Genomic DNA, 26,816 nt, shown 5'->3' with positions numbered 1-26,816 from the left:
TTTCCCTTTAAATCTGACCTACCTGCTTGTGAGTATTTCAGATCCATAAATCGGTGTTTCTTATCTAGAAATAACATTCTTTACTTCACATATCAATTTGTCCATATTTATTCCTGCCCATGTCATCCCATTATACCTTCCTTGATTTTAATAATGTTTCAAAGCTGAGAGGCTTGACCTATTTATTTTTGTCTTCTTGTTTTCTGTAACTCCCATCAGTTGGGATGTTCTGGTTGCTTCATTAAATACCTGTAGGGTCATATTTTGGTAGTTTTGTCTGGAAACACCGTGTCTAGAATGCAGCACAACAGGCCCTTCAGGTTACCTGAGCACAGGTAGTGTTTATGGTAAGGAGCAGCTCGTGATCCAGGATGTTTTTCATACCGTGGCAATCTCCTCTGATAGATTTTCTGTTCTCCTAGCAGGAGAAGTGCAGGGAATAACTGTCTGAGGAACTGGAGGGCAGATCAATCAGGGGATGAGGTGATGATGAGATGAGATTTCTGCCTATCAGCAGCAGAATGACCAGGGCTGGCTGTGCCAGCTGAGCTCAGTGCCTTTGGTTCCCTGCACATGACCCTGAGCAGATTAAACAGGGTGAAGGCACTCAGCAAGCTCCATATCTCAGAATTAAATGGTATCTCAGCTGCATTATCTCCTTCACTCCTGCTCTTTGGGAGGGTTAAATGCCCAAGCTCCTCCATCTGACTTCCCAAATAACATCTCTGCTGCTGTTCTGCACAGCCTCTTGCTGCCTGAGAAAGGGTTTTGCACATGAGAATCTTCTAAATCAGAGAAATACTTACAGATCTGTTACCTGGATGTCACACAAGCAGCTGTGAGTTATAAAAGCGTTCTCTAGTCTGTTTGTTGGACTTGTCCACTGGATTTTTAATCTTGGTTGTTGATTTTTGGGTCTTTCAAAGCCATGAGAAGACTACAATTAGCTGGGTTTTTTTTTTTTCCAGGGGGAAATGTTGTCATTCCTTTTTCCTGGGGAGGAAAAAAGACAAAGTACACAGGAAAAATCAATATGCAAAACAGAACTATTTGTAAAATAACCATTAAACATAGGAACAGTCTTCACATTTTGGTTTTCAATAATGCAAGAATAAAAATAGCACGGAAGATGTTTCCTTCATTTGAGTATCTCTAATATAAATTCATCTGAAAATTGAAATTCATTATTTCTATTGTCATAGAAAATTTGTTAAATTGAACAAGATACCCATAATCTGCTCAAATCATATGTGAAGATTGGATCTTTAAAGCTGTACCAAGATGCTTTGTGTTTTATACCCCAAACCTGAGCAAACCTGGAAATTCTCATTTGTGAACAATATTTCTGTGGGATCTTGAGAGTCATGAGATGTTAACCTCTGTAAGGGGTGGAGTTTACAGGCTTTTGACTAAAGATTTGGAAATGGCTGCTGGCTCCAGATTTTATTAGCTTGCAGCAGAAAGAGGAGCAGGATAAAGCAGAATTACTCAGTGGCCTGCAGGAGCTGATAGGGGCAGCCACAATTCCCTGGTTTTCTCTTCAGTGGGATTTTGGCATTTGTGTTTGCTCAGTTCTCAGCACACAGAGCAGGTGTGTGATTTGGGCAGACACTGAGATAAAAACAACTGGCAGGGGGAAAGCATGAAGCCAAACCCCTTCTATTCAGTGATGCTTAAGCGACAGGTTACTTGTTAATGATTAAATTTTATTTTGTTCCTTCTAAAACATAACAAAAATCTAAACCATCACACTTCTAGGCTAGAGATGCTTTCACCACAAAACCACTCTGGCATTTTTGGGTTGACTTTGCTGGAATGATTTGGCTGTGCTGACTGGGAAATGAGATTTCTGATAAGGAATTACTACAAGCCCTTAGCTTTTAGAGCTTGTGAGTGCCAAGCCAGACCTCTGGACTCACCTGCTTATCAGAGTTTGTCTAAGCTGTGAGATATCTGTACCCAGGGAAGGTCCTGCACTCTCTGGGTTGTAATGATGCAGGAGTGTCACAGAATTACTCATGTTACACATCATGGGCCTCTCCAGAACATCCCAGCCATGGGCTGGGTGAAGTGAAACCCAGCTCAGCTCCAAATTGCTGTTCAGCCCACAGGGGTTTGAAACTGGAGGTTTTTAACTTGAAAAGACAAAGTGATGAGGTCTCCAGGTTGTAAGAATGTTTTTCAGAGGTCTGATGGAGCGTGCAGGAGAACTGTTAATTTCTCAGTGGGATCAGGAGCAGGTGGTTGAGGTCACCTCTCCTCAGAGAGTGGCCCCAGCTTGTCCTTGCCTTTCAGCAGGTGCTGAACCTCTCCAGGTGCTGCCTCAGAGCAGGGAGGTGTCTGTGCAGGGCTGCTGTGGCTGTGGGTCCTCCTGCCTTTTGAGGATTTGCCTTCCTGCAGTTATTCCTTGTCCACACAGCAACCTGGGAATTCCTGGGATGAACCTGTGCCTGTAGCCATCCTTCACCCTTGAGGCAGAGCTCCAGCAGAGAGAAATAACCCTTGGTGTCTCTTGTCTAAGGGAATATAAACCAATTTAAAATGTCTCTTGATTTCTGTATGTTTTAAAGGTGTGTCTGGCCGTTACAAGAAATGGGCTCTTAAGAAGGAGTCTGTCCTGGTTTATTGTTTCATTGGGAAATGTTTTGGGAAGACATTTCCCAGTGCTCATGGCCAGGGATTTCACTTTGTGCTCACAGGAAATGTCATCAAATCAGAGACTCTCCTGAGCTGAGGGACCCCCAGGGATCATCCAGTGCAGCTCCTGGTCCTGCCCAGCCACCCCAACAATCCCACTCTGGGCAGCCCTGGGGGCTCCTGGAGATAACACACAACACCAAGGTACTGTGACAAGCTGCCATGGATTTTCCCCAGGGGTTTGTGGCAATTAGAAACCCTCTTGTTTCCCTCCTTCCATTAAGGATAACATCCCTGATATCCCATCCAGTGGGACTGGGGGTGCCTGGGGTGCAGCAGCACCTCTCTGTTCCCACTGCAGTGAGAATCTCTCCTCTCAAATTTAAGAATTTAGAAGATTCCTTGCAGCCTTTGTTGTCAAGGTCAAGGCAGAAGAACAGCAGGGTTGTGCTGGGAGTCCCAAAAGTGGGAGGAATGCTGGTGCCATTCCTGAGGGAATCAAAGTGCAGCCATTTCTGGGCACTGGCATTCAGCAGAGCTGATGGGGAGGGCAGGCACAGCTTCACTTACCTGTCAGGAACAGGTGAGCACCAAACTCTGGAGCCCTCTGTTCCGAATCTTTATTTTGCAACAGCACTTCTGGCTGTGTGACAGAGCAGTTTTGATTGAAGGCAGATCAAATCAAAGTTTCTGTTATCTAGAGGTTAAAGGCCACTCACTTGATTGGGTTTAAAGTCCAAATTAAACAGCCAAAGTGACCAAGCTATTTTAGTTCTGAAACATCTCTTCTATTTTTAGGGTAGAATGTTCTTTTTATAAATAGTGGAAAATTAAACACAGACACTGGTTATAAAATATCCTTTGCACTTGCTGTAACTTGCAAACTTTTTCATATTTGAAATATATCTAAATCAAGAATTTGGGTTCAGCTATTTGTCAGAAGAGGACTTGGAAAAACATTTCATATCTCCATCTAAATTCACTCTACTTGCAGAAGATTTTTGCAGATAAAAGTTTTTTATTTGTTTTCTGCTTTCAAGGTTTGCATAAATATATATGGAATTTGAAAAGTCATAACTTACATTTCCTTGATCCTTGGGTTCGAGACTGGGATTAAACTTTTGGCAAACTTGAATGAGCACAGTTTTCAAATATTTCTGGTTATTTGGAGGAAAACCACCACTATTTAATACCAGCTACTTTGGGGCTTTTTCTTAGTATAAAAACCCTTGAGATTCTCAGGCACTTGGGAAGAATGGTGCTTGGAATTTGCAAAAAAGAGGATTATTTGTGGAAGACTTCTAATTTTATTGACATGCGTGCTGTGGAGAGATGCAGTTCAAGTTTTCATCCAGAGGCTGTGAAAATGGAGCTCGCACTTGGAGCTCAGCTTGGGACTGAGCAGATTGGAGATAAACATCCTAAAATGTTGTTTTCTTCTTGGTGTTTGCAGGGATTACAATGGTTGACACAGAAATGCCGTTTTGGCCCCTGAATTTTGGAATCAGCCCCGTGGATTTGTCAGCCATGGATGATCACACACATTCCTTTGACATCAAGCCCTTCACCACCGTTGACTTCTCCAGCATTTCCTCCCCTCACTATGAAGATCTCCCCCTTGCCAGAGCTGAGCAGTCAGGCCTGGATTACAAATATGATATCAAGCTCCAGGACTGCCAAAGTAAGCTCTGCCTTTTCTTGAAGTGTTTCCCTCGTGTCCGTGTTTCCTTCATTCCCTGGAATGTGTGCTAGCAGCAAAGGGATTCAGAGTTCACATCTCCTGTGTCAGCAGAGATGTTCTTGCAGGGCAGATAGAAATGGGAAAATGCTCCCAGCAGACCTTCACCCTGCCAGAGCAGCAGCTGGATCTTAGGAGAGGCACCATAAAGTGTCCAAAATGACATTTTAGCAGACACATGAACCCCTCTGTTGTCTCCTACTCCTGCACCTCGTGTGCAGCTTTTCCTTTGAACTCAGTGCACACAGTGCAGAATGAACTCCCTGAATGCTGAAGAATGCCCAGCATACAGAGCATAACTGGAATTATTAATATGTGCAGCTTTTCAACTCCAAACAGCCTCAGGAAGGGATGGAGTAGAAATACTGGCTACATCTGAGGCACAGCATTGTTACAGCCCCATCACAGCTCCTGGATGATTTACCTGCTGTGAAACAAAATTGCTTCCACAATTAACACTGAAAAATTACTCTCAATCCTCCTTTTAAGAAAGGAAGTGACCTGTTCCTAAATAAATTGTCACTGCATTCCTGCTCTGAGTAGGAATGTGAGGTTGCTGTGCCTGGAACTCTTCTGAGGACACGCTTCTGCTTAGATCTGGCCTCACTTGTGATCTGTACAAGAACTCTCTCAGGGAATTCCTGCTGGGGAAATTGTGCTGTTTAATTTGGGTGGTATAGTGAAGCAGGAGCTGTGTGTCTCTGCACAACTGCTGCAGTAAATGAATGGACATTGTTCCACCAGTCATTTCTTTTTCTTTTGTTTAATTAGAAATATTCATAACACTTTAATGCCAAGTACTTTTAAAGAGTGCAGCAGAGTTTAGGTGGCATGGATCCTTCTCATCTTTACTTAGATAATTTCTTCCCAGTTTATATAGGAGTAAATCTTTCTAGTTTGTATAGTGTAGCCAATCTGGAAAAATAAAAATATTCACCTTCTTTAATACTCTATTACATCAGCCCTGATGTAATGTAACTTTTAAATGTCACAGCTCTCTTCCATGACCAGTGATGATTGATTTAAAGAGATCATATTTACTTGTCTGAGATCATTCAATATTAGAAATTGTTCTCTTAATTAGAAACCTTCAGAAGAGAAAATTTATCTCTAAACTGCACAAGAAGTTGAACAGTTTTCCTCAGGAGAGAGCTAAATTTCTGGAAATATCAGATATTATTTTATTATATATATATATATATATATATATATATATATGAATGATATATTATTGGATATTTATTGAATAATATAATTATGTAATATATACTATCTGCTATATGTAGTGTGTATATATGTTCTGTATATAATAATATACTATATATTATATAATATTATCTCATAATCTATAATATTATTGTATACAATAACATATTATTATTGAATAATATGTTGTTGAATATACAGCTCTATTAGACACTTGAATATGTTTTAAACTAGCTTAGACACTCCAGCCCATCTCCGCTAAGGAGTTTTCAACACCTTGAAGGAATAAACCAGGTGGAGCCCGAGTAAAGCCTGAGTTCTCCATACATTAATTTTTAGTGTCCATCTTCAATCCCTTGCACACCCCAGAGCTGAAAGCTGGATCTGTAACACCCTCTGTCCAGCAGAACCTGCCCCTTCCAGCTTTGGCAGCCACTGCAATGCAGCTCCAGCTCCTTCTGCAGCCCTGGTCTGCTGCTGGCTTTGCTGTGGAGCAGTCCTGGCCATCCCAGCCCAGCATCCCTGGGATCCCTGGTGCCTATTCCTCACTGCTTCTGCTGCCTCAGGGTTTGGCTTTTCTATTTTCACATTCTGTGCTGCTTTAGTGTATGGGGTCTGAGCTTCACATCAGGGGATGGTGAGCTCTGCACAGAGCAGGGAGACAAAACAATTCCTGCTCCAGCTGGGCACCAAGGACAAATGACCCAAATCTCAGCCCAGGAGCACAAACCCCGTGGGCTGGAGAGAGAAAAACAAGGGTGGGACTGCCTGGGCTAAAGCTGGGCTGGGACAATGAACTGCAAGGTGCAAATGGAGCAGAGCTGATCCCAGGGAGAGACCCCGTGCCCGGCCGTGCATTTTGGGGCCATTTTGGTTCATCTTGGGTGCAGCCCTGGCTGGGCTCTGGTGCTGCCCAAGGTGGATCCATGGAGGAGATCCTTGGAATCAATCCCTGCTTTATTCCTTAACTCTACCCAGCCTCTGCTCTAGGGCAGCCTGCACAAGGCATCACTCCCTGCATGAATTCAGCTGGAGTTTACCCCTCACCTCTCCCCTGTGCACAGGTGCCATCAAGCTGGAGCCTCCTTCCCCCCCCTATTTCTCAGAGAAGGTCCAGCTGTACAACAAAGCTCACGAGGAGGCGTCCAACTCGCTGATGGCCATCGAGTGCCGCGTGTGCGGCGACAAAGCCTCCGGCTTCCACTACGGCGTGCACGCCTGCGAGGGCTGCAAGGTGAGCTCCAGAAAGCACTTTGATTAACATCTGATCCTGTGTTCATCTCAATCATCACTTGGGAAAATCACACCTGGGTGCTTTTTTTAAAAAAAAAGTTTTAGGTCTTTGCGTCGGTTTTCCTGCGGATAATTTACGGGTTAATCAGCAGGAGTTTCTTAACACCTTGCTTTTCTTGCTTCTTATAAACTTTGTTTTTTAAAACCTTGCTTTTTTCTTGTTGATTGTATTGATCTATTCAAATTTTTTTGTTCATTTCTTCCCTTTCTTCCAATCATGCAAGCATATTTCATTCCCTTCCTTGGGCATCATGTGCAGAAAATCTGAATTCTTAGAACGCACCAAGCTCATGCCCAACTCCAAAGCCTTGAACAATTAAAATTCAGGCTCTGTTATTCTGATTAATTTGAGGGTTTTTACCCATTTTACACATGTTAGGTGACTGCAGGGAAGTCTGATGGTATTGAGGAATGTGCTTGCTGCTTTAAAACCTCACTGATTTTTTATGTCAGTGATATTTAGTGTTTGTAACATGTAAAGGACAAATAAGTGGTGTAAAATGTGCAGTCCTCAGGAATAAGGGAAGAAATGTCAGAGAATTAAATTATTACTATTTCATTGAATTCAAAGAAAAACATTAGAGCCTAATGTGAAATTCCTATCTTCTCCATTTTCAGTATCTTGAGGAAAATAACTAAAAGGAAAGAACCAATCCAGAGCTTAAATAAAATTCTTAGCAGTGAATTAGGAACACACATAAAGCAAAAAGTACAAAGTACATTACTTAAATTACAGTTAATTATATAAATAAAAGTTGGCATCATGCTTTTACTGTTATTATTCCCTGTGAGGAAAAAATAAATTTACAAGGAAAAAAAGGGAGATAACTCTGGATAAACTTTATTAATTAATTATGACTGATCCAAAAAAACATCCTTAAACTGTAGAAAGAGAAATAAGAACCATTTTCATTTACCAAAAATTGAACTGCTGTTGGCAGAATTTTTGGTTTGTCATTTACAACAAATTTTCTACATTGGTAGTAAAACATTAAATTTTGAAAATGTCCCATTTGGTTCGTAATAATTGTCCCACAAGCAGTGGAAAAAACAGAGCTTTGCTTGCTTTGGGGTGTCCTTTAAACCCCACTGATTCCCTAAAGCTTCTCCAGCTTTTTGGGAATTTTATCCCTCTGTTGAATGGGGTCAGAAACAACAAAGAGGTTGAACAGGAGCAGAGAGGATGGTGACAGGAGCTGTGCTTCCTTTGGAAATCCATCTCTCAGGTCTCCTGGCTGGGTGGAGCAGGGCCACGATGCCCTGGCAGCTCCCTGGTTCCATCCTATTCCCTGTTCCCTGGTTCCATCCTATTCCCTGTTCCCTGGTTTTTCCCTTTTCCCTGTTCCCTGGTTTTTCCCTTTCCCTGTTCCCTGGTTTTTCCCTTTTCCCTGTTTCCTGGTTTTTCCCTTTCCCTGTTCCCTGGTTTTTCCCTTTTCCCTGTTCCCTGGTTTTTCCCTTTCCCTGTTCCCTGGTTTTTCCCTTTTCCCTGTTCCCTGGTTTTTCCCTTTTCCCTGTTCCCTGTTTTTTCCCTTTCCCTGTTCCCTGGTTCCATCCTATTCCCTGTTCCCTGGTTTTTCCCTTCCCCTGTTCCCTGATTTTTCCCTTTTCCCTGTTCCCTGGTTTTTCCCTTTCCCTGTTCCCTGGTTTTTCCCTTTTCCCTGTTTCCTGGTTTTTCCCTTTTCCCTGTTCCCTAGTTTTTCCCTTTTCCCTGTTCCCTGGTTTTTCCCTTTCCCTGTTCCCTGGTTTTTCCCTTTTCCCCGTTCCCTGGTTTTTCCCTTTCCCTGTTCCCTGGTTTTTCCCTTTCCCTGTTCCCTGGTTCCATCCTTTTCTCTGTTCCCTGGTTTTTCCCTTTTCCCTGTTCCCTGGTTTTTCCCTTTTCCCTGTTCCCTGGTTTTTCCCTGTTCCCTGGTATTTCCCTTTTTCCCTGTTCCCTGGTTTTTCCCTTTTCCCTGTTCCCTGATTTTTCGCTTTCCCTGTTCCCTGGTTTTTCCCCTTTTCCCTGTTCCCTGGTTTTTCCCTTTTTCCCTGTTCCCTGGTTTTTCCCTTTTCCCCGTTCCCTGTTTTTTCCCTTTCCTTGTTCCCTGTTTTTTCCCTTTCCCTGTTCCCTGGTTTTTCCCTTTTCCCTGTTCCCTGGTTTTTCCCTTTCCCTGTTCCCTGTTTTTTCCCTTTCCCTGTTCCCTCGTTTTTCCCTTTCCCTGTTCCCTGGTTTTTCCCTGTTCCCTGTTCCCTGGTTTTTCCCTGTTCCCTGTTCCCTGGTTTTTCCCTTTTCCCTGTTCCCTGGTTTTTCCCTTTCCCTGTTCCCTGGTTCCATCCTATTCTCTGTTCCCTGGTTTTTCCCTTTCCCTGTTCCCTGGTTTTTCCCTTTTCCCTGTTCCCTGGTTTTTCCCTTTCCCTGTTCCCTGGTTTTTCCCTTTCCCTGTTCCCTGGTTTTTCCCTTTCCCTGTTGCCTGGTTTTTCCCTTTTCCCTGTTCCCTGGTTTTTCCCTTTTCCCTGTTCCCTGGTTCCATCCTATTCCTGTTCCCTGGTTTTTCCCTTTCCCTGTTCCCTGATTTTTCCCTTTCCCTGTTCCCTGGTTTTTCCCTTTCCCTGTTCCCTGGTTTTTCCCTTTTCCCTGTTCCCTGGTTTTTCCCTTTTCCCTGTTCCCTGGTTTTTCCCTGTTCCCTGGTTTTTCCCTTTCCCTGTCCCTGGTTTTTCCCTGTCCCTGGTTTTTCCCTGTTCCCTGGTTTTACCCTTCCCTGTCCCTGGTCCCTGCAGGGTTTTTTCCGGAGGACCATCCGCTTGAAGCTGATTTACGACAGGTGTGACCTGAACTGCCGCATCCACAAGAAGAGCAGGAACAAATGTCAGTACTGCAGGTTCCAGAAGTGCCTGGCTGTTGGGATGTCACACAATGGTGAGTGATGGGGGCTCTGAGCCAGCAGTGCTTCATCTGGAAACTGCATGGGACATCAGCACAGCCCCTGAAAGTGCTGCTGGCCTGCCCACATCTTCAGTTTAGGCATACGTGTCTGAGAGATCGATGTAGGAGCCTCTCCATGATTTAAAATTGCTTTCACATCAAAATCAGATAGGGGGAGATTTGCTTTGCTTGCTTTAATACATAGTGTAACGTGAGTTGGTTTTACTCTCCATCATTCCTGCTCATTGGTAGCTCCTCCTGGATATATCCCTTGGGTAACTGCTATTTCTCACTTCACTGCCTCATTTTCTGACCAGACCCTTTTGCCTGCTGGAGCTCAAGATGCTTTTCCTGGAAGCCAAAAACTTCATTAAGAAATATGGCTTTGAGAATCTGAAGCTTTGAGAATAACAGCAACTCGAATTTGCTGCACAGGTCACTTACCAAGGGCTGTTGGCATCACTGACTTAGCACTTCTCATACTGAAACACAACAAATTGAAATTAAAATATTCATTTTTATGAGCTGTACAGTTTTAAAAACCCCCATCCTCCTCCTTCCTAGGGCACCCCCATCTGTGCTTGCCTTCTTTACCATAAGTAATGGCAGGAAGAATATCACAATCCTGCTCCAGGAGAAAATCCCTCAGAACTTTAAAATTACCAGAGCAATTCATGTGGAAATACTTATGAATGTTTGGGCAGAAGGACATAATGAAGATTCTTTGTTGCCTTGCTTTGGCAAAGCTGAGTAAAAACAGGAATTAAATGTCATAACATAGAGACTTATGTAATTCTAAGGGTAAAGAATTGCAAACATGACTGGGAAAATAATTTCTCTGTGGTTTTTTTAGAACTTTCATTATTTTCAATATAAAAAATGAGTGTGCTGTCCCCAAGAGGAAAGCTGGATTGTGGTTTGCAAAGTTAATACATGCACTGAATGTAAATTGGTCTGGGAAATGTTTTGCTAATAGAAAATATGGTTTTCAAATTCCTGGGATGCAACAGTAACACTTAAAAATAAATCTAATTTTGAAATGCTACTGTGGGTATTTTTATAGTAATTCAGGAGGGGTTTTTATTATTCTTTTCAAGGTGCATGCCAGATTTTCCCCTGGCCTGGCAGCACAGCTCCCAGTGGTGTCCGTGGGATCCATGGGCAGCCTCATCAGGAAGGGATGGCCCAGACCATTTTCTCTGCCTTACAACACCTAGAACAGCTTTAAAATTCACATTTCATCTGCATTTTTCCCTCTTTAGCCCCTGCCCAGACAGAAGCAGTGGCACCAAAAGGTTCTAGGATTCAGGGGAGGCAGGAAAAGGGCAAAGCCATTTGCCCCAGGGCTCCAAGGAACATTTTCCTTTGCTCCAATGAGGAGTTGTCCCAACAAGGACTCAGTGTTTCTATTCAAACATTGCCTTTTACACCTGCCTTTTTTATTTTGCCTGCTCTGGTTACATTGCCTTGCACAAAACACCCTCATTCCATTATAATTTATAAACTAATTTATCAAAAAGATCTGAATTTCACCTTTGAGGACCCAGAAACATAAAGAAATGCAACACTGGATGTGTTCCTACCCAAGTTCCTACCATCAGCCAACAGAACTTTAATATCTTAAATATTCTTTACATTTTATGTAGATTGGAGGTGGAACCAGGGGGTCTCACCAGTGACACTGAGACACATTTAATGTTGCATCTCCAGATTCCACTTCAGCCACTTGGGTAGGGAAATTACCAGAATTTGAAATGCTTTGAGGCAGAATGTGGGTTATTTGTGCCTGAGGGTTCCAGTCTTGTGTAGATGTATTATTGCAAAATGATCAGGACAAAAGGGGGACTGCAAGGAGACACACAGCAGCTACAGCCACATTTTTTCATGTAGAAATGCTCCACACCACTTGGCTAAAGGTTAAAAAAGACAGTGGTGTTCTCATGCTTGGAATATTGTTTTCCTTTCCTTCTCTCTAGCCACAGTGCTGCTCTGGCCTTAACCCTGAGTGGTGCAGACTGGGCTCTCAAGTGCCACTGAGCAGCAGCTTGGTTCTTTTTGTTTTAAAATGTCATTTATTTTGTTCTCTTCTGCTAAAAGTGCCGCTGGTATTGGCTCAGCTACTGCAATGGGAAAAAAGAACACATGGCAATGTCTTTGTCATCAGTTCTGGGAGCAGGGGATTGCTCAATCTGGGCACATCTCCACCAAAATCAGACAGGTACCCAGCCTGGCTCTGCCTTGTGTTTTCTAATGTAACAAACTGCACTGATGGGCTATTTGGGGTCTCCTTTATGCCCAGAAATAATCCAGACAATCAGAAGAGCAGTGCCCTACAGAAGATTCTATAAACAATCACCTTTTTCACATTTAACTTCTCCAAGAGGTAAAATCCGGGCTGAGGATCAATATTGTAGCTCTTCCCCAGAAAGGACAGAATGCAGCACGAGGGACTGACTGTGTTCACTGCTCCTGACATTTGGGGAGTGCTGGAATTCAAGGAAAGGGAGGAACTGCCCAAGGAAAGAGAGAAATCCACACTCCAGCTGCAGGCTCCTGCCCAGACCTGCAGAGCCTGGGAGTGCTGGGAGAGAAGTGGGGGGAGAACCCTCTCAGCCAGCCAGGGTTCCAGAGCTCTCCCAGGCTTTTCCCAGCCCTGCTGATCCCTCCCCAGGCTCTCCTTTCCCAGCCTGACCTTTGGCAGTGCCATCATCATCAGCCCCTCCTTCTGCTCCCATCCAAAATCCCCCTTTCCCAATTCCTCCCATCAGCCTCTCGCTGCCTGAGCTCTCCCTGGTTTTTGTCTCAGCCCCCTGAAAATGGCAGTGACAAGGATTTTTACAAAAGGAAACTGCTAGGCTAGTCCCACAAAATTGATTTTGCCCCAGATTTTGCCTGCAGTGCTAACAAACATTGAACAGAATCTGCTGCATCTGATCTCTCACCAATAAAATACATTCCAAATACATTTAGAATAATTTATTCTATGAAAAAATAAATCCTGTGTCTATGAAATTGTAAGATAGGAGTTCTTGACTCACAATCCTCCTTGTTGTTAACAAATTTTTATATTTAAAATATACTTTATAATGAAATGTTGTATTTAAAATGCATTTGAGTTCTGATCACCTTTTCTTTTGATGGAATGGCCAGTGGGATTCCAGATTATGAATCTGCTTTTGTAAATCTCAGCTCTCAGGAGCAGGCTCACAACAGAATCATTTCCTGCTGGTGTTCAGTAAAGGACACCCAGGAAATTCTGAAATATCCAGCAGGTCTCACTCCCAGACTGAGGTTGCTGAAAGAGGAGTTCAGTCATAAAAATAAACAACTTTGTTTCTACAGACAGGAAATAAGACAACTGATCAATAAATATAATAGAAGAAAAATGGAGAGGGGGGATGTGTTCTAACATAATTATTTGTTCTTGGAAAAAAATGTCCTGTTTTCCCATCAGCACATTGCAGCAAACTCACAGAAAAGTGGCTGCTTGTTTCCAAAATAAACATCCCCAGTAAAATCATCCCTATATGATCTTAGCAGCACTTTTCCTTTATCCAAGGAACACAATAATCACTGAAAAAATATTCATAATATTTCTATTTCCCCCTAGGGCCAAAATGCAAACCTTGATTTCTTCCTTCCGTTTCTTGTTTGGATGCTCTTTTGTTCTGTTTGGTTTTCATAAAACAAAATAAATTCTGTTTACTGAACTATCATGTGATAAATCAGTCTTGACTTTGATGGCTCATTTGAAACATTCTGCAGTCAGTCCCCACGTGGATAAACAGTCTTGGTTAGGAAGTACACGATGGAAAAGTAGGAGGTGCAGAGGAGATCTGAGCAATTTTGAGCTCACCTGATGAGGTAGAACCATTTCCTGGTTTTTCAATACTGCACATGCATAGAGGTGCCACAAACAACTCAGCCTTTTCTAGCTTTTTATTCCCTGTACAACCTCCTTCCCCATGGTAACAATTTATAGCACTTGCTACGTTAAATTCTGCTGAACTGTTTCAGAATTCCTTCCTGCAAGGCATGTGAGGGTTTTGTTTCTAAACAAATGGAGAATCTCAGACCCGGGTGGTGATTTGCCCAGAACAACACAAGGCTCGATGGTGGTTCCCACCCCGAGCCAACAGAACTTTAATATCTTAAATATTCTTTGCATTTTATGTAGATTGGAGGTAGAACCAGGGGGTTTGCCTTTCTAAGCAAGGTATGGTAATGGGCACAGAGATGATTTCCAGGGTGAGATTTGTTTGTTTCCATTCCTTTAAAGCTCTCCAGCTGTTTTGACTAAATGCAGAAGAGCCTCTTTCCTTGCTCGCCTAACCCAAACTTCAGCACCGAAAGGCGACAAAAACTCCAACGTGCTGCTTGAGGTGCAAGTGCAGGGGCAGGAAAGTGGCAGGAAAGGCCCTGCAGTGTGGGTTTTTGTAACTCTTGTGGTGCTCTCAGCCATCAGGTTCGGGCGGATGCCCCAGGCAGAGAAGGAGAAGCTGCTGGCGGAGATCTCCAGCGACATCGAGCAGCTGAACCCCGAGTCCGCCGACCTGCGCGCGCTGGCCAAGCACCTCTACGACTCCTACATCAAGTCCTTCCCTCTGACCAAAGCCAAGGCAAGGGCCATCCTGACAGGAAAGACGACAGACAAATCAGTCAGTTCCCTCTTCTTTCTGTTTCTTCCTTTTTTCCGAGTAAATGATTCGCCGAGCTGACAACGCAGCTCTTAAAAAAAGCCAAAATACAAAACACCGAACCTAAAAAAAACCCCCAAAAAACCCCACTTTGCTGTTGGCAGTGACACATTTCAAGCTGCCTCTGAAACACAGGAAATGTTTTTAGATAGGATAAGTAAACATTATTTGAAAAAACTCCAAGTTCACCTAATAAAATACTTGAAACCAGGACAAGAATTTGAAGGTCACCTTAACCTTTTTGTATTCCCTGATCCTCTCTTCCCGTTTTCCCTCTCCTTGCCCAGAGGTTATCTCCCACACTATCTGTTTAAGGTGGCTCTCCAGCTGTCAGGAATTGCTGTTCTCTGAGGAATATCCCTTTTCAAGTGCCAAATGATTCCAGCCCCAGCACATTCTTATGTGATGCTCGTTCTTATGAAGCTCTGATGAATTCCTGCTTTTCTCTGGGTTATCTCAGGTCACATCAGTGCCCTGTGTTGGTGCAGTTGGAATTTTAGGAGAATGGGCAGGAAAATCTTGGAAAAGTGAGGAATAGTGATAAGTGGAGGGCTGCCTTGGAAACTTCATTTGCAATCCATAATAATCTTCTGTATCAGTGAGAGAAGGATAAATAATATCTGATCATGTTGGTAACAGTATTTTAATACCTAAAGAACAAAATAGTTTTCCACAACTTATAACTCCTAGCTTGATGTATTTTCTAGAATCATTGGCAGAAATTTTATTGTCAGGATTACAACAGAGAGTGTATTTCATTTTCCTTAATAATTTCAAGGACAGCAAAGAACTCAGAGGTACTTCAGGCTCCAAAAATGTATTTCTTCCTTTCCTTAAAGGCAATTAAAATAATAATTTTAACATTGTCCAGAAATTTGTTGTAGCCCTCACATAAAAGCTTTAAATGTGGTGGGCACTAACAGTGTGAGTAACTTTTCAGCACAAAGTTTGAATTAGCAAAGTTTATTTATTCTGCAGAAACTGATGTGCAGCCTGCTCCTGCCTGAAAGTTCCACCTCTGCAATTCTCACCCAGTAAATGTATAATGGCATCAATTAATTCTCCTTTTTTCTTGGGAGTTTTTAACTTTGGCACATGAGAAGCAGCAATAAAGCAGGAGACAGAATCCAGCTTTTCAGTTCTGCCAACTTTCAAGTCTTTCTTGAAGATACCACTGCAAGAGTGACATTCTGGATTTAATGGTTGCAACTTTCATGGTTTTATCAATGGATTTGGTGCTTGGAGCATCAAACTGTTTTCTATGGACATAGTTTAAATTCATGTTATTTTTTAGTTGCTGCATGACCTGAATTAATTTTAAATGTTTGGATATGCAAGTGAATCAAAACTAGAATGAGTTATTCATCACCTCCTGGGGTATACAGAGCTCATTTGACATCAGATTCTACTCTCAAGTTCATCTGAATCCTTATATTTTAAAAAATCTTTGGCTATTTTGAGCTCTCTCTTGATTTTCATCTCTCCTGGGTAGACCAGTGGTGCAATATCAGCTTTCTAAAGCACGTGGGCATGGACTGATAATGACTTTCTCTTGTACTTGGTGCTCCCACTAGAAAGAACAGGAAGAAATTGCCCACAAGAACCAAAATATGCATTTTGAAAGTTACTCCACTGTTCCACGTGTGTGCATATCCATATGTGCAGATAGGTATTTAATGGCTTTGCTGCTGCCAAAATGTCATTACCTGAAACACTCCTGCTCTCCTGGCTTTTCTCAGCACAGCATGTTTGTTGTTTCAGTTTCACACTGAAAATCCTCAGTGCAAGTGGGAAAATAATTTAATCCCTCCCTCTGTCCCTCCTGGAATGTGGTGGTCTGGAGCTGTAAACATAAAACCATGAGAATCAGCATCCCTATTACAATCTGCAATCATAAATGATCTACCATTTAAAAAATTATTTCTTTAATCTGATGGTTGGAGTATGCTCCCTTGTATTTTAATTAATTATTCAAGTATGTTAACAAACATTACTATCAGTGAGATTTGTTCAGTGCAGCAATGAACTATTCAGTCATTAATCTTCTTGAGGGGAAGATTTTTCAAATGAATTTGAGAAATCCTCACATAACCACTTCTTTAAACCCAGGAACTTCTTTTGCATGTTCTAGAAGAGATTGTTTCCAGATCCTAATGCAAGTATTCTGGCACCACTTTTGCTAAGCTGCTTTCAAAATTGATTCGTTCCAGTTGAGTTTATTTCACAGTCAGCCTCATTTTTGTGTTCTGAATTGTAGTTTGTAGCATGGTATTTGTTTTGCTTTCCCAAACACAAGTTGAGTGCGTCTAAACATATCCTAACATTGTTATTTTTACAGGAGTTAACAGCAAAAGGTTACATGTATCAGTTAATCAATACCATAAAGTTGATATTACTTGCAGTGTTTCCAAGGATAGAACATGAAAGGAGCATGAAAGTAAATAAAGGAATCAAAATGAGAATATTCTCTGTCTTTCTACTAAAAAAAAGAAAGTTCCTTTCCTCTCCTTACATTCTCTTTTTCAGAAGCTGTTCTAATTCAGGTAAAAGTGGTATCACTTAAACCTTTTGTTCAACATTCCAAACTTTCAATTCTAGAATTACAGAAAATTCTATAAAGCAAAAAGCAAACAAACAAAGGAAAAGGCAAAACTCTGGACACTTTAAAATAGTGCTCCTTCCCCTCCTTTACTTGGCCTTTCTGGAAATCATTTAACATTGTGAGGATATTTGTTTTTATAGGTTTTAGGACAATTTAACTCTTTGGGAAGCCCTTGACAGGTTTTTCAGGACCATTTAACTCTTTGAGGAACCCTTGATGGATTCCTCAGGACAATTTAACTCTTTGGGGAGCCATTGACAGGTTCCTCAGAACAATTTAACTATTTGGGAACCATTGATAGGTTCCTTAGGACAATTTAACACTTTGGGGAGCCCTTTCGTTTTTTCAGGACAATTCAACTATTTGGGGAGCCCTTGACAGGTTCCTCAGGACAATTCAACTATTTGAGGAACCCTTGATGGGTTCCTCAGGACAATTTAACTCTCTGGGGATCCTTTAGGTTCCTCAGGACAATTTAACTATTTGGGAAGCCCTTGTTATGTTTCTCAAGACAATTCAACTATTTGGAAACCCTTGATGGGTTCCTCTGGACAATTTAACTCTCTGGGGAGCCCTTTAGGTTCCTCATGATAATTTTACTATTTGGTGAACTCTTGACAGGTTCCTCAGGACAATTTAACTCCTTGAGGAACCCTTGATAGGTTCCTCAGGGCAATTTAACTCTTTGGGGAGCCCTTGACAGGTTCCTCAGGACAATTTAACTCCTTGGGGAACCCTTGATGGGTTCCTCAGGACAATTTGGGGAGCCCTTGATAGGTTTTTTAGGACAATTTAACTATTTGGAAACCCTTAACAGGTTTTTCAGGACAATTTAACTCTTTGGGGAGTCCTTTAGGTTCCTCATGACAATTTAACTATTTGGAAACCCTTAACAGGTTTTTCAGGACAATTTAACTCTTTGGGGAGTCCTTTAGGTTCCTCATGACAATTTAACTATTTGGAAACCCTTAACAGGTTTTTCAGGACAATTTAACTCTTTGGGGAGTCCTTTAGGTTCCTCATGACAATTTAACTATTTGGGGAACTCCTGACAGGTTCCTTATGACAATACAACTATTTTGGGAGCCCTTTAGGTTCCTCAGGACAATTAAACTCTTTGGGAACCCTTGGTGGGTTCCTCAGAGTTGTCTGAGGAGTTGCTGCTGAGTTCTCTCGGGGTTCCTCCGGAGTCCGGCACTCTCGGGGAGGACGTTTGGGAGTAACTGGAATTTCCCTTCGTTTCAGCCCTTCGTTATTTATGACATGAACTCTTTGATGATGGGGGAAGACCAGATCAAGTGCAAGCACGTGTCCCCCCTGCAGGAGGAGAACAAGGAGGTGGCCATCCGCATCTTCCAGCGCTGCCAGGTCCGCTCCGTGGAGGCCGTGCAGGAGATCACCGAGTTCGCCAAGAACATCCCGGGCTTTGTCAACCTCGACCTCAACGACCAAGTGACTCTACTGAAATATGGGGTCCACGAGATCATCTACACCCTGCTGGCCTCCCTGATGAATAAAGATGGGGTTCTCATATCTGATGGACAAGGGTTCATGACGCGGGAGTTCCTGAAGAGCCTGAGGAAACCTTTTTGTGACTTTATGGAGCCCAAGTTTGAGTTTGCTGTGAAGTTCAATGCACTGGAATTAGATGACAGTGACCTGGCAATATTTATAGCTGTCATTATCCTAAGTGGAGGTGAGTGCTCTCTTTTTTATGTGGGATTGTAGAGAAGTTATATGGGATTTTATGGAATTGACACCTTTAACTCCTGCCCAAACAGCAAAGTGCTCAGCACTGCAGGCTGGGAGTGAGTGCATTTACACAGAGCTTTTCTAGTCATTTTCAAATCTCTTTTTGTTGTTCACCTTTCATTCAGTTCCAGACAGAAACTGAAAATGGAAATGCCCCGATCTTAGTGATGGAGCTGGAAATGCCTGCTGAGTCATCAGTTCATTTAGGCAGAAAACAAAATCAGGGCTATCTCTTGGAAAACAGGAAAGGCAGAATTTCGCTGCCAGGAGCTAAAATTCTGCAGGAGATTTTTTGGTTTTTAAACCCTCAATTAGATTGTGTGGCTTACTAATTGACCACAAACAGCTTTGAGTCCAGAACAGTTCCAAAGGATAGGTGGTGTTGGGCTTACAGAGTTATGGTGCATTGTTCTCCCATTCATGCAAGGTTTTGTTTGCCTTTAAAATGAGGGGAAATGCATTTTTCAGGAAAATTATGGTCTCTTAAAAAAAAAAACAACAACCCAGGCATTGTGTGCTTGTTCAGCTTTCCTCAGCTGTGTCTTCATACATCACACTTTGAGCAAAGCATGAACCTGAAATCCCAGGTATCAGACTGCCCACAGTTAACACTTCACTGAAAAAACTCTGAATTTCAGCTTTTCTGCAGGCAGCTAGCATGTTCTCTGCTCCTGAGGTGATGTCACTGCTCTGTTTGGGGAATTAGTGGTGCCTACCAGGATTTCTTTCACTTAGACACCTTCAGATTTATTCCAGACACATCGAAGCTCTGTTCCTTTGGCCAGCACTCCCAAGGCAGTGATGTTGCAGAAATAAAATCTTGCCCTACTGATTTGTGTGTATTTTGGCCCAAGGTGGAGCTGCACACATCCATGGCAGGAATGTGCTGAATGCTCTGGATTCGGCTCCTCCGCAGAGCAGCCGAGGATTTTGTTCTTAAATTACATTTCAGCAATCAGACACAACCTCGTGCTATTGTTCTAAAAGCACAGCCCTTCTGCTGGGAGGGCACTCTGAGGTATATCTGCTTTTAAATTCACCTCCAGCTCCTCCTGGCACTGGGTTTCATTCAGGAAAAATAAGGGGTCACGGTAGAATTTGTCCCGCTGATTCCGCTCCCGACAAGAATTCCTCCCAGAAATTTCCCTGTGCAGACCTTGGGCACTGTGATCCCCCAGGGCTCTGCATTCCTTCAGGAAGGAAAACACCTTGCTGGGGTAATTTTGGGTTGGTTTTGATGGGAGAGGAGACGTGGCACAAACCTCTCAGGGCACTACTGACAACATGCCAATCTTTTGTGGGGTTTGCTATAATGAAATGTGACAGATGAGCAAAAGGCCTCCCAAAATTCCCTCCTCACTGCAACAAGGGAACTTGTGTTCAGCAGAGCCCTGTCCTCAGCAGTGTTTGGTGTCCACCAGAGGAAACAGGAATGATGTAACCAATCTCAGGTTTTAGATTGCAGGAGCACCGTGATTCACATGCAACAATCATCTGGTTGAGCCAGATTTATCAGCATGTCTCTTTTTTTTTTCCAGGATAATTTGTAAACAGAGACTTGTAAAGAACTAATGAATTTGAATCAAGTAACTGTAGCAAAACTCTGAAACAACTCTGTAGAGGCATATAAATCCATATAAATATAAATCAGTCCTTTCTAGGAAGATCCTTTAATTTCAACAAAGACCTCCCTATCTTTTTGCAGAACTTCTTTTTTTTTTTTTCCAAAAAACGTGATAGCTGCTAGGAAAAAAAACTCTATGTTTTGAAAACAATTAAGCTTTGTTGCCAATTAAAGAAAGCTTTTATCATGGAATTTACAGCCAGAAATGATATCTATTGAGCTGGGTGCATTCTGTGGGATTAAAATCTCTTGTGTGATATAAAACTGAGTCCTATTTCTCAGCTGTCTCAGACGTTTCTGTAAGAGCTACACCCTTGCACAATTGTATTTAAGAACTATTTGAATACAGCAGGGTGATTTCACTGTGAACAGGATTTCAAAAGCAGAGCAGCTCGAGGACTTGACTTGCTGCAGGAGCCCTGCTATGCTTCAATCCCCTCAGGAAATCCTGTGAACAAACATCTCTAACCCAAAACCACTTTGTGAAACCCAAAAAGATCCCAGCCAGGGGCTCTGAATGTCAGTGGATCTGTGATTACCTGGTGAAATGATGCTAATTCTGCTGGCTCCAGGGGGGCTGGCTCTTGTGCAGCTCTAACAGAAGGGGAGAAGGGAAAGGGAAAGATCATTCCAGCTGGAACATCACACATGGAAAGCTTTTCCTTGGGAAGGGTTTGGAATTTGCCACAAATCCTGTAAAACTCTTTAGCCTTTTGATAACGAGACAGCTGCTTTTGCATGTTATCTCAAAAGGCAAAAAGCCCAAATCACAGGAATAAGGAGCTGACAAATTAACTGTAAGAGCAACAGATGGAAAACACTCCCACAGTGGATTTTCCTGTTCCTGAGCTGCTCAGTGCAGCCTCTCTGTGCCTCAAGTATCCCAAATGTTTCTCTGAACTCATTTCTGCAGAGCTGCTCTTACTGTTGGTGCTGTAAAACAAAGTCAGTGGCAAACAAAGTCATGTATTCTGAATTTAACAAAGTCTTGAATTCTGATTTTAATGCTGGTCAGACAGAGAGACCGTGTGTGAGCATGGGATTTCACCTGGTTTGTGCAACAGAAATGCTTTTGGCCATCAGCAGCAGCAGCAGCAAACCCTCCTTCCAGCATCCTTCCAGCTGTGGTGACTTGGTCACCACACTTTGGTTAAATGAGATTTGGAAAGATTCCTTTGGGAGATTTCCTTCCTCTGTGCCACTGAGACTCACCCTCAGTCAGTAGTGAGTGCTCTGCTACACGTGGGAAAGAACTGAGGCATCTTTAAAAAATCCCATCCACCTGAGCTGAAAATGAACTCTGCCACAAGAAGGTTTAGGGAGAAGGAGTTGGATGGCTCTGTTTGGGCAGGAGAGACAATACTGCAAACCTCACTGGAATAATTCACCTTTGTCACCTGAGCAAACTCTCTCAAGCAGGCTGTTGTCAGAGAAAAAGCTCAGAAGGGAATTTTGCAGCATGGATGGACACATATTTTTGTGTATTATCTTCTGCAGTGGTTGGATAGAGCAGGAATGTTTGGATACAGGAATTTTGGGATACAGAAATGTTTGGATGCAGGAATTTTAGGATACAGGAATGTTGGGAGACAGGAATATTTGGATGCAGGAATGTTTGGATCCAGCAGTGTTTGGATACAGGAATTTTGGGATATAGGAATGTTTGGATCCAGCAGTGTTTGGATACAGGAATTTTGGGATATAGGAATGTTTGGATCCAGCAGTGTTTGGATACAGGAATTTTGGGATATAGGAATGTTTGGATGCAGGAATATTTGGACACAGGAGTGTTGGGATACAGGATATTTGGATCCAGCAGTGTTTGGGGCAGGGTATCCCAGTAAAGACCCACACCCTGCCAGTCCATGTGCTGTCAGGCTGGTATTTAAATCCAGAAATGTTTCTAAAGTCACTTTTTCTGTTTTCTGTGTGTTTTTTACCTTAAATTTTGAGCCACAAGTCCCTGCTCCTGGTATAAAAACTGTATTCAATAATTTTGCTGCATTCTCAGCTCAGCAGAATTTGAAGTTTTATCACAGACTATTGCCAAGAAGTAGTTCCTATTTCAGTGCCACACAAACCCTGCACTCTGGTTCAGTGCCTCTGCAGCTCTTGCTCTGATTACAAAGCATTTCTTTGTTCTGACAAACTCCTGGTGACTGCAGCACATGTGACAGTCTCAGAAGACAAACCTCAAAGTGCTGAGTCACATCTGCCTCAGCAAAAGAAAAAAGAAGGAGCACATGTGCTCACCCAACCAGATCTTTGCCTGTTTTTTCATTGAGAGTTTAAAATGGGCATTTAAAAGCAAAATGCATTTATTCCAAGATAGTAAAATGTAAAGACATGCAGATGGCAATTTCATATGTGAGGACCAGGTTAAAAAGATTGTAATTATTGCTGGGGACATCCAAATAAGTAAGTGAACAAACAAATAAAGTATTTTCCCCCGAGACAGGGTAGAATATCAATTTACACAAAGTGGCACTGCTTGCTCTCAGAACTTTGGGGGTAGTGGCCTTTCCCAGTCACTGTGAACACTCTTTAGAACAGTTTTCAAATCAATTGAAGCAGCTGTATGACAATGAATGAAAACATAAAGAAAACGTGAATAAAGAAACATAATAAATAGCAGGGAACTGTGGTGCTCTTTTTTCCTGCAAGGCACACCCCTCTGCAGCTGCTCACAGCACAAAATTCACCTTTTGGTACAAAACCAAATTGGGCTGGAGCAGATCTATATTTAAGAGCATTTTAGCAGCTTGAAATATACCATAATAGCTGGATGTTTAAGCTTTTGCCTCTTATTTCCTTTTTTTCCTGATTTAGATAAGTTTCTTGGAACAGAAGCAGCATTTCCCTCTGTAGGAGGTTTTTACTGAGAAAGTAAAGCAAACTGTCAACACCCAAAAAACACTGCCCATATCCTGAAGTTCTCATTCATGAAAAATCTCTCGTGCCTTCAATGGGAATTTTCCTTCCTCTTGAATTGGCTTATATAAAAATAACATCTGATGATCTCCTAGGCTTTTGTCAGAGTCATCTTTTCTGCCTCTGGTCCCACTGGGTGGTTAAAAAATCTTCAGATTGGGGTTTTTCATGGGGTTTTTCAGGATTTTAGCCACTGCAGTCCCAGGCACCCAAATTCAGGGGGCTCCTGATAAATTCTAGACCCAGTGGAGTTTCCTAGGATTGGCTCCTGAAAATCTCCCACCCCAAAGGAGCAGGGGCAGAGGGAGCTGGATCTCAGGGGAAATCAGGGCCATGTCTTTGTGCTCTCTGATTTTTTCTGTCCCTGCACACTGAGTCATGCCCAGCTAGCTCAGAGTTCAGCTGCAGCACACAAGGAGAATTTAAAGCTATCACAACCCCAAATTATTACCAGCTTTGAGGGGCTGAAATTTGGCAATTTTCAGAAAGACTTCAACTCAATTCTGCAGAATTACCTGCATTTCAATTACCTGCATTCAGGTAATTGATATATAAATATCCAATATTTATCAAGAATTCTTTAGGTATCCTTAAAAAACTTCTCAGAAATTCATAAAAAGGAAACCTTTATTATATTTACTGCCAGACTTTCTGATTTTGTGGTGTTATCAGTTAGGTGGGATAAATAAATTATGTCTGCAAGACGAGTGCATTGGCAAACAAATATCCAGGTTCACACTCAAAATTACTTTTATTCCTGTCTTGGAAAAGCTCTGCCTAAACCTCCCCTCTTGGAGAGCTGAGTATCCTTTCCTGATCAGTGACCTTGGTTTTCATGGCTCCCCCACTGGTTTTCCTGCCAGCTTTGCCTTTTTGTTGACACTGCAGTTTTTCCCCCACGAGGTAAAGTCATGTATTTGTAAAGAGCTTTGTTTTCTCCCAGCCCTTCTGCCAGCACCACTCAAGCTGAGTTAGGAGAACTCTCTTCTCAGAAAGGTTACCAAGATCACAGGAAATAACAGCTTATTTGTTAGGGTTTTAATGGAGTTCTGCCCCTCGTCCTTGCTGAAATGGAATTATTGCCTCAGGGAAGTGATTTAAGGCTTGCAGTAGGCACTGCTGTTCATTGATCAAACGATGAAAATAATGTCAGAGCTACACAGCACATTTTATTTAGATTATTGACTCTTTTCATGATTTATTATGGTATTTGGGATGTGTTACCCAGTATTTCAGCAGTAACAAATTCATGGTGGTCATTGTCATATGTGAGAATTTAACCAAGTTAAGCATCTGTCATTGCTTAGACATTCAACATTTCATTAACTTTCAGTGCTGGAGAATCAAATAAACTGCAGAAGTTGAGTTTATGCTTTTTTTTTAATTTTATTTTGATGGGTTCACATCCACCTTAGCAGGAAACACTTTTAGTGGCAGCAGCTACATGCAAATCCATCAGTATATATTGATTTTCCAGAAGGGAATTACCTGATAGAGATTGTTTATTCCCCAACTATCTCACTCTTTTTTCCCCATACACACACTCCCAGTTTACTGTGGAAAATCCACTGTAGTGGAATATAAACCTAGTTCTGGGGTATAAACCTAGTTCTGGAGTATAAAACTAGTTCTGGGGTATAAAACTAGTTCTGGAGTATAAAACTGGTTCTAGGTATAAAACTAGTTCTAAAATCCCTCTGAGCAAATCCCAGTGAAATCTTACAAACTCCCTGATGGTCAGACAGCTCTCAGGAAGTGCCATCTGTAAAGGCTTCATTTGCTAAGAAATGTGTGAGAAATTAATGTGCTGATAAACTCCCAACCCTTTTTTTTTCCCCAGACCACCTAGGGGAAATGTTTCCAATTCTAAAATTGGAATCTAAATCTAAATCCTAAAACTCCTTTGAGCAGATCTCAGGGAAACCTTACAAACTGCCTGATGGCCAGACTGCTCCCAGGCAATGCCCTCTGAGTTTGCTGATAGACACGTAAGAAATCAGGGCAGAAAATCAATGTTATGACGCTGATCAACTCCCAACCCTTTCTCTCCCCAGACCACCTAGGGGAAATGTTTCCAAAACTAATCCTAAAACTCCCTTGAGCAGATCCCAGGGAAACCATACAAACAAATCTGTCTGATGGCCAGACAGCTCCCAGAAAATGCCCTCTGAATTTGCTGATAAACACGTAAGAAATCAACACAGAAAATCGATGTGGTGCTGATCAACTCCCAACCCTTCTTTCCCCAGACCGCCCGGGGTTGCTAAATGTGAAGCCCATTGAAGACATTCAGGACAACCTTTTGCAAGCCCTGGAGCTGCAGCTGAAGCTGAACCACCCCGAGTCCTCTCAGCTGTTTGCAAAGCTGCTGCAGAAAATGACGGACCTGAGGCAGATCGTCACGGAGCACGTGCAGCTCCTGCAGGTCATCAAGAAAACCGAGACGGACATGAGCCTCCACCCTCTGCTCCAGGAGATCTACAAGGACCTGTATTAATGAGCAGAGCAGCTGTTAATCCCCTGACATGATGTATGTTCTTCAGATTGCACTATTTCTATGAGGGAGAAACTCGGCGTACCTAAGAGATTACTGTGAAACAGCATTTAAAAAGAGAGAGCTTAGTATAGTAGATCTATTTTATGCATATTGTTTATAAAGACACATTTACAATTTACTTTTAATATTAAAAGTATCTATATCATGAAATTGTTGGCAGTATTTTCAGAATGAATTTTTTTAACTACGTTATTCCTTACAATCGCTTGTCCGAGTATGATCGATGCTTCACTCAAGCATGCAGTTAAATTTTCAACTAAATAAAAACCTTTCACCTTGAGCATTCCCAGGGAAATGTTTGAAGCATTAACGTTCCGTTTTGTGCTCCCGAGGCAGCAGCACAGTAACATTCAGTCACAGATTGGTGCAACCTCCCAGGAGAGTCTGCAAGGCCAAAGGGGGAAGGGTCAGGTCTGACAATGTTCGTGCCTTCCATGACAAGATTGGAGCCTGGCAAAGCTCTGTAAGGAGAGACCAGGCCACTCCTGTGGGGGCAAACTGAGAAATCAGATGCCATTTCAAGAACTCCTGAAGGGAGGGATATGCACTGCTCAGCACTCCTAGGAAACTGAGTCCTTTGGATTCCTGTGCAAGTGTGGGGCAGGTGGAGCAGCAGCTACTCCAGTTCCCACCCCACAGCAGCCAGGGCTGGGCTGGAACAGGCTGGTACAAACCGTGGCCCAAGACCTTCCCCAGTTATTTGATAAACTGCCACTGAACAGCAGTCAAACTGTCATGGAAAACTGGGAAGTGGTGACAAATGAACTCCTAAGCAAAAGCAAGGTTTAGATTAATTCTTGTGTAAAGATAAAGCTGTGATGGAAACTCTGCCCCCTGGGTTTGGCTCGAGCTCTAGGTGCTCATCCAGGGGTGCTGGGAG

The 26,816-nt window shown here is 42.5% G+C and overlaps 1 protein-coding gene across 2 annotated transcripts in view; it reads left to right on the top strand.

Moving 5' to 3' along the window:
• The window catches only part of PPARG (peroxisome proliferator activated receptor gamma), a 53,968-nt gene extending 27,749 nt beyond the window's left edge, over positions 1–26,219 (top strand). Inside the window, exons 1-7 of one of the 2 annotated variants that reach the window (XM_059856133.1) lie at positions 2,706–2,841; positions 4,091–4,318; positions 6,646–6,815; positions 9,629–9,767; positions 14,232–14,431; positions 18,318–18,768; positions 25,629–26,219. In XM_059856133.1, the coding sequence (XP_059712116.1) occupies positions 4,099–4,318; positions 6,646–6,815; positions 9,629–9,767; positions 14,232–14,431; positions 18,318–18,768; positions 25,629–25,876 (1,428 nt within the window). In that variant the 5' untranslated portion in view covers positions 2,706–2,841; positions 4,091–4,098 and the 3' untranslated portion in view covers positions 25,877–26,219. Of the gene's footprint in view, positions 1–2,705; positions 2,842–4,090; positions 4,319–6,645; positions 6,816–9,628; positions 9,768–14,231; positions 14,432–18,317; positions 18,769–25,628 lie in introns of those variants that run through there. The other variant, XM_059856132.1, reaches the window with a different exon arrangement.
• The last annotated feature ends 597 nt before the right edge of the window (positions 26,220–26,816 follow it).

This window comes from Haemorhous mexicanus, chromosome 11, assembly GCF_027477595.1.
Source record: "Haemorhous mexicanus isolate bHaeMex1 chromosome 11, bHaeMex1.pri, whole genome shotgun sequence".
Lineage (NCBI taxonomy): Eukaryota > Metazoa > Chordata > Aves > Passeriformes > Fringillidae > Haemorhous > Haemorhous mexicanus.
The sequence above is the reverse complement of the archived record's forward strand: the minus strand, read 5'-3'. Positions and strand labels throughout refer to the sequence as shown.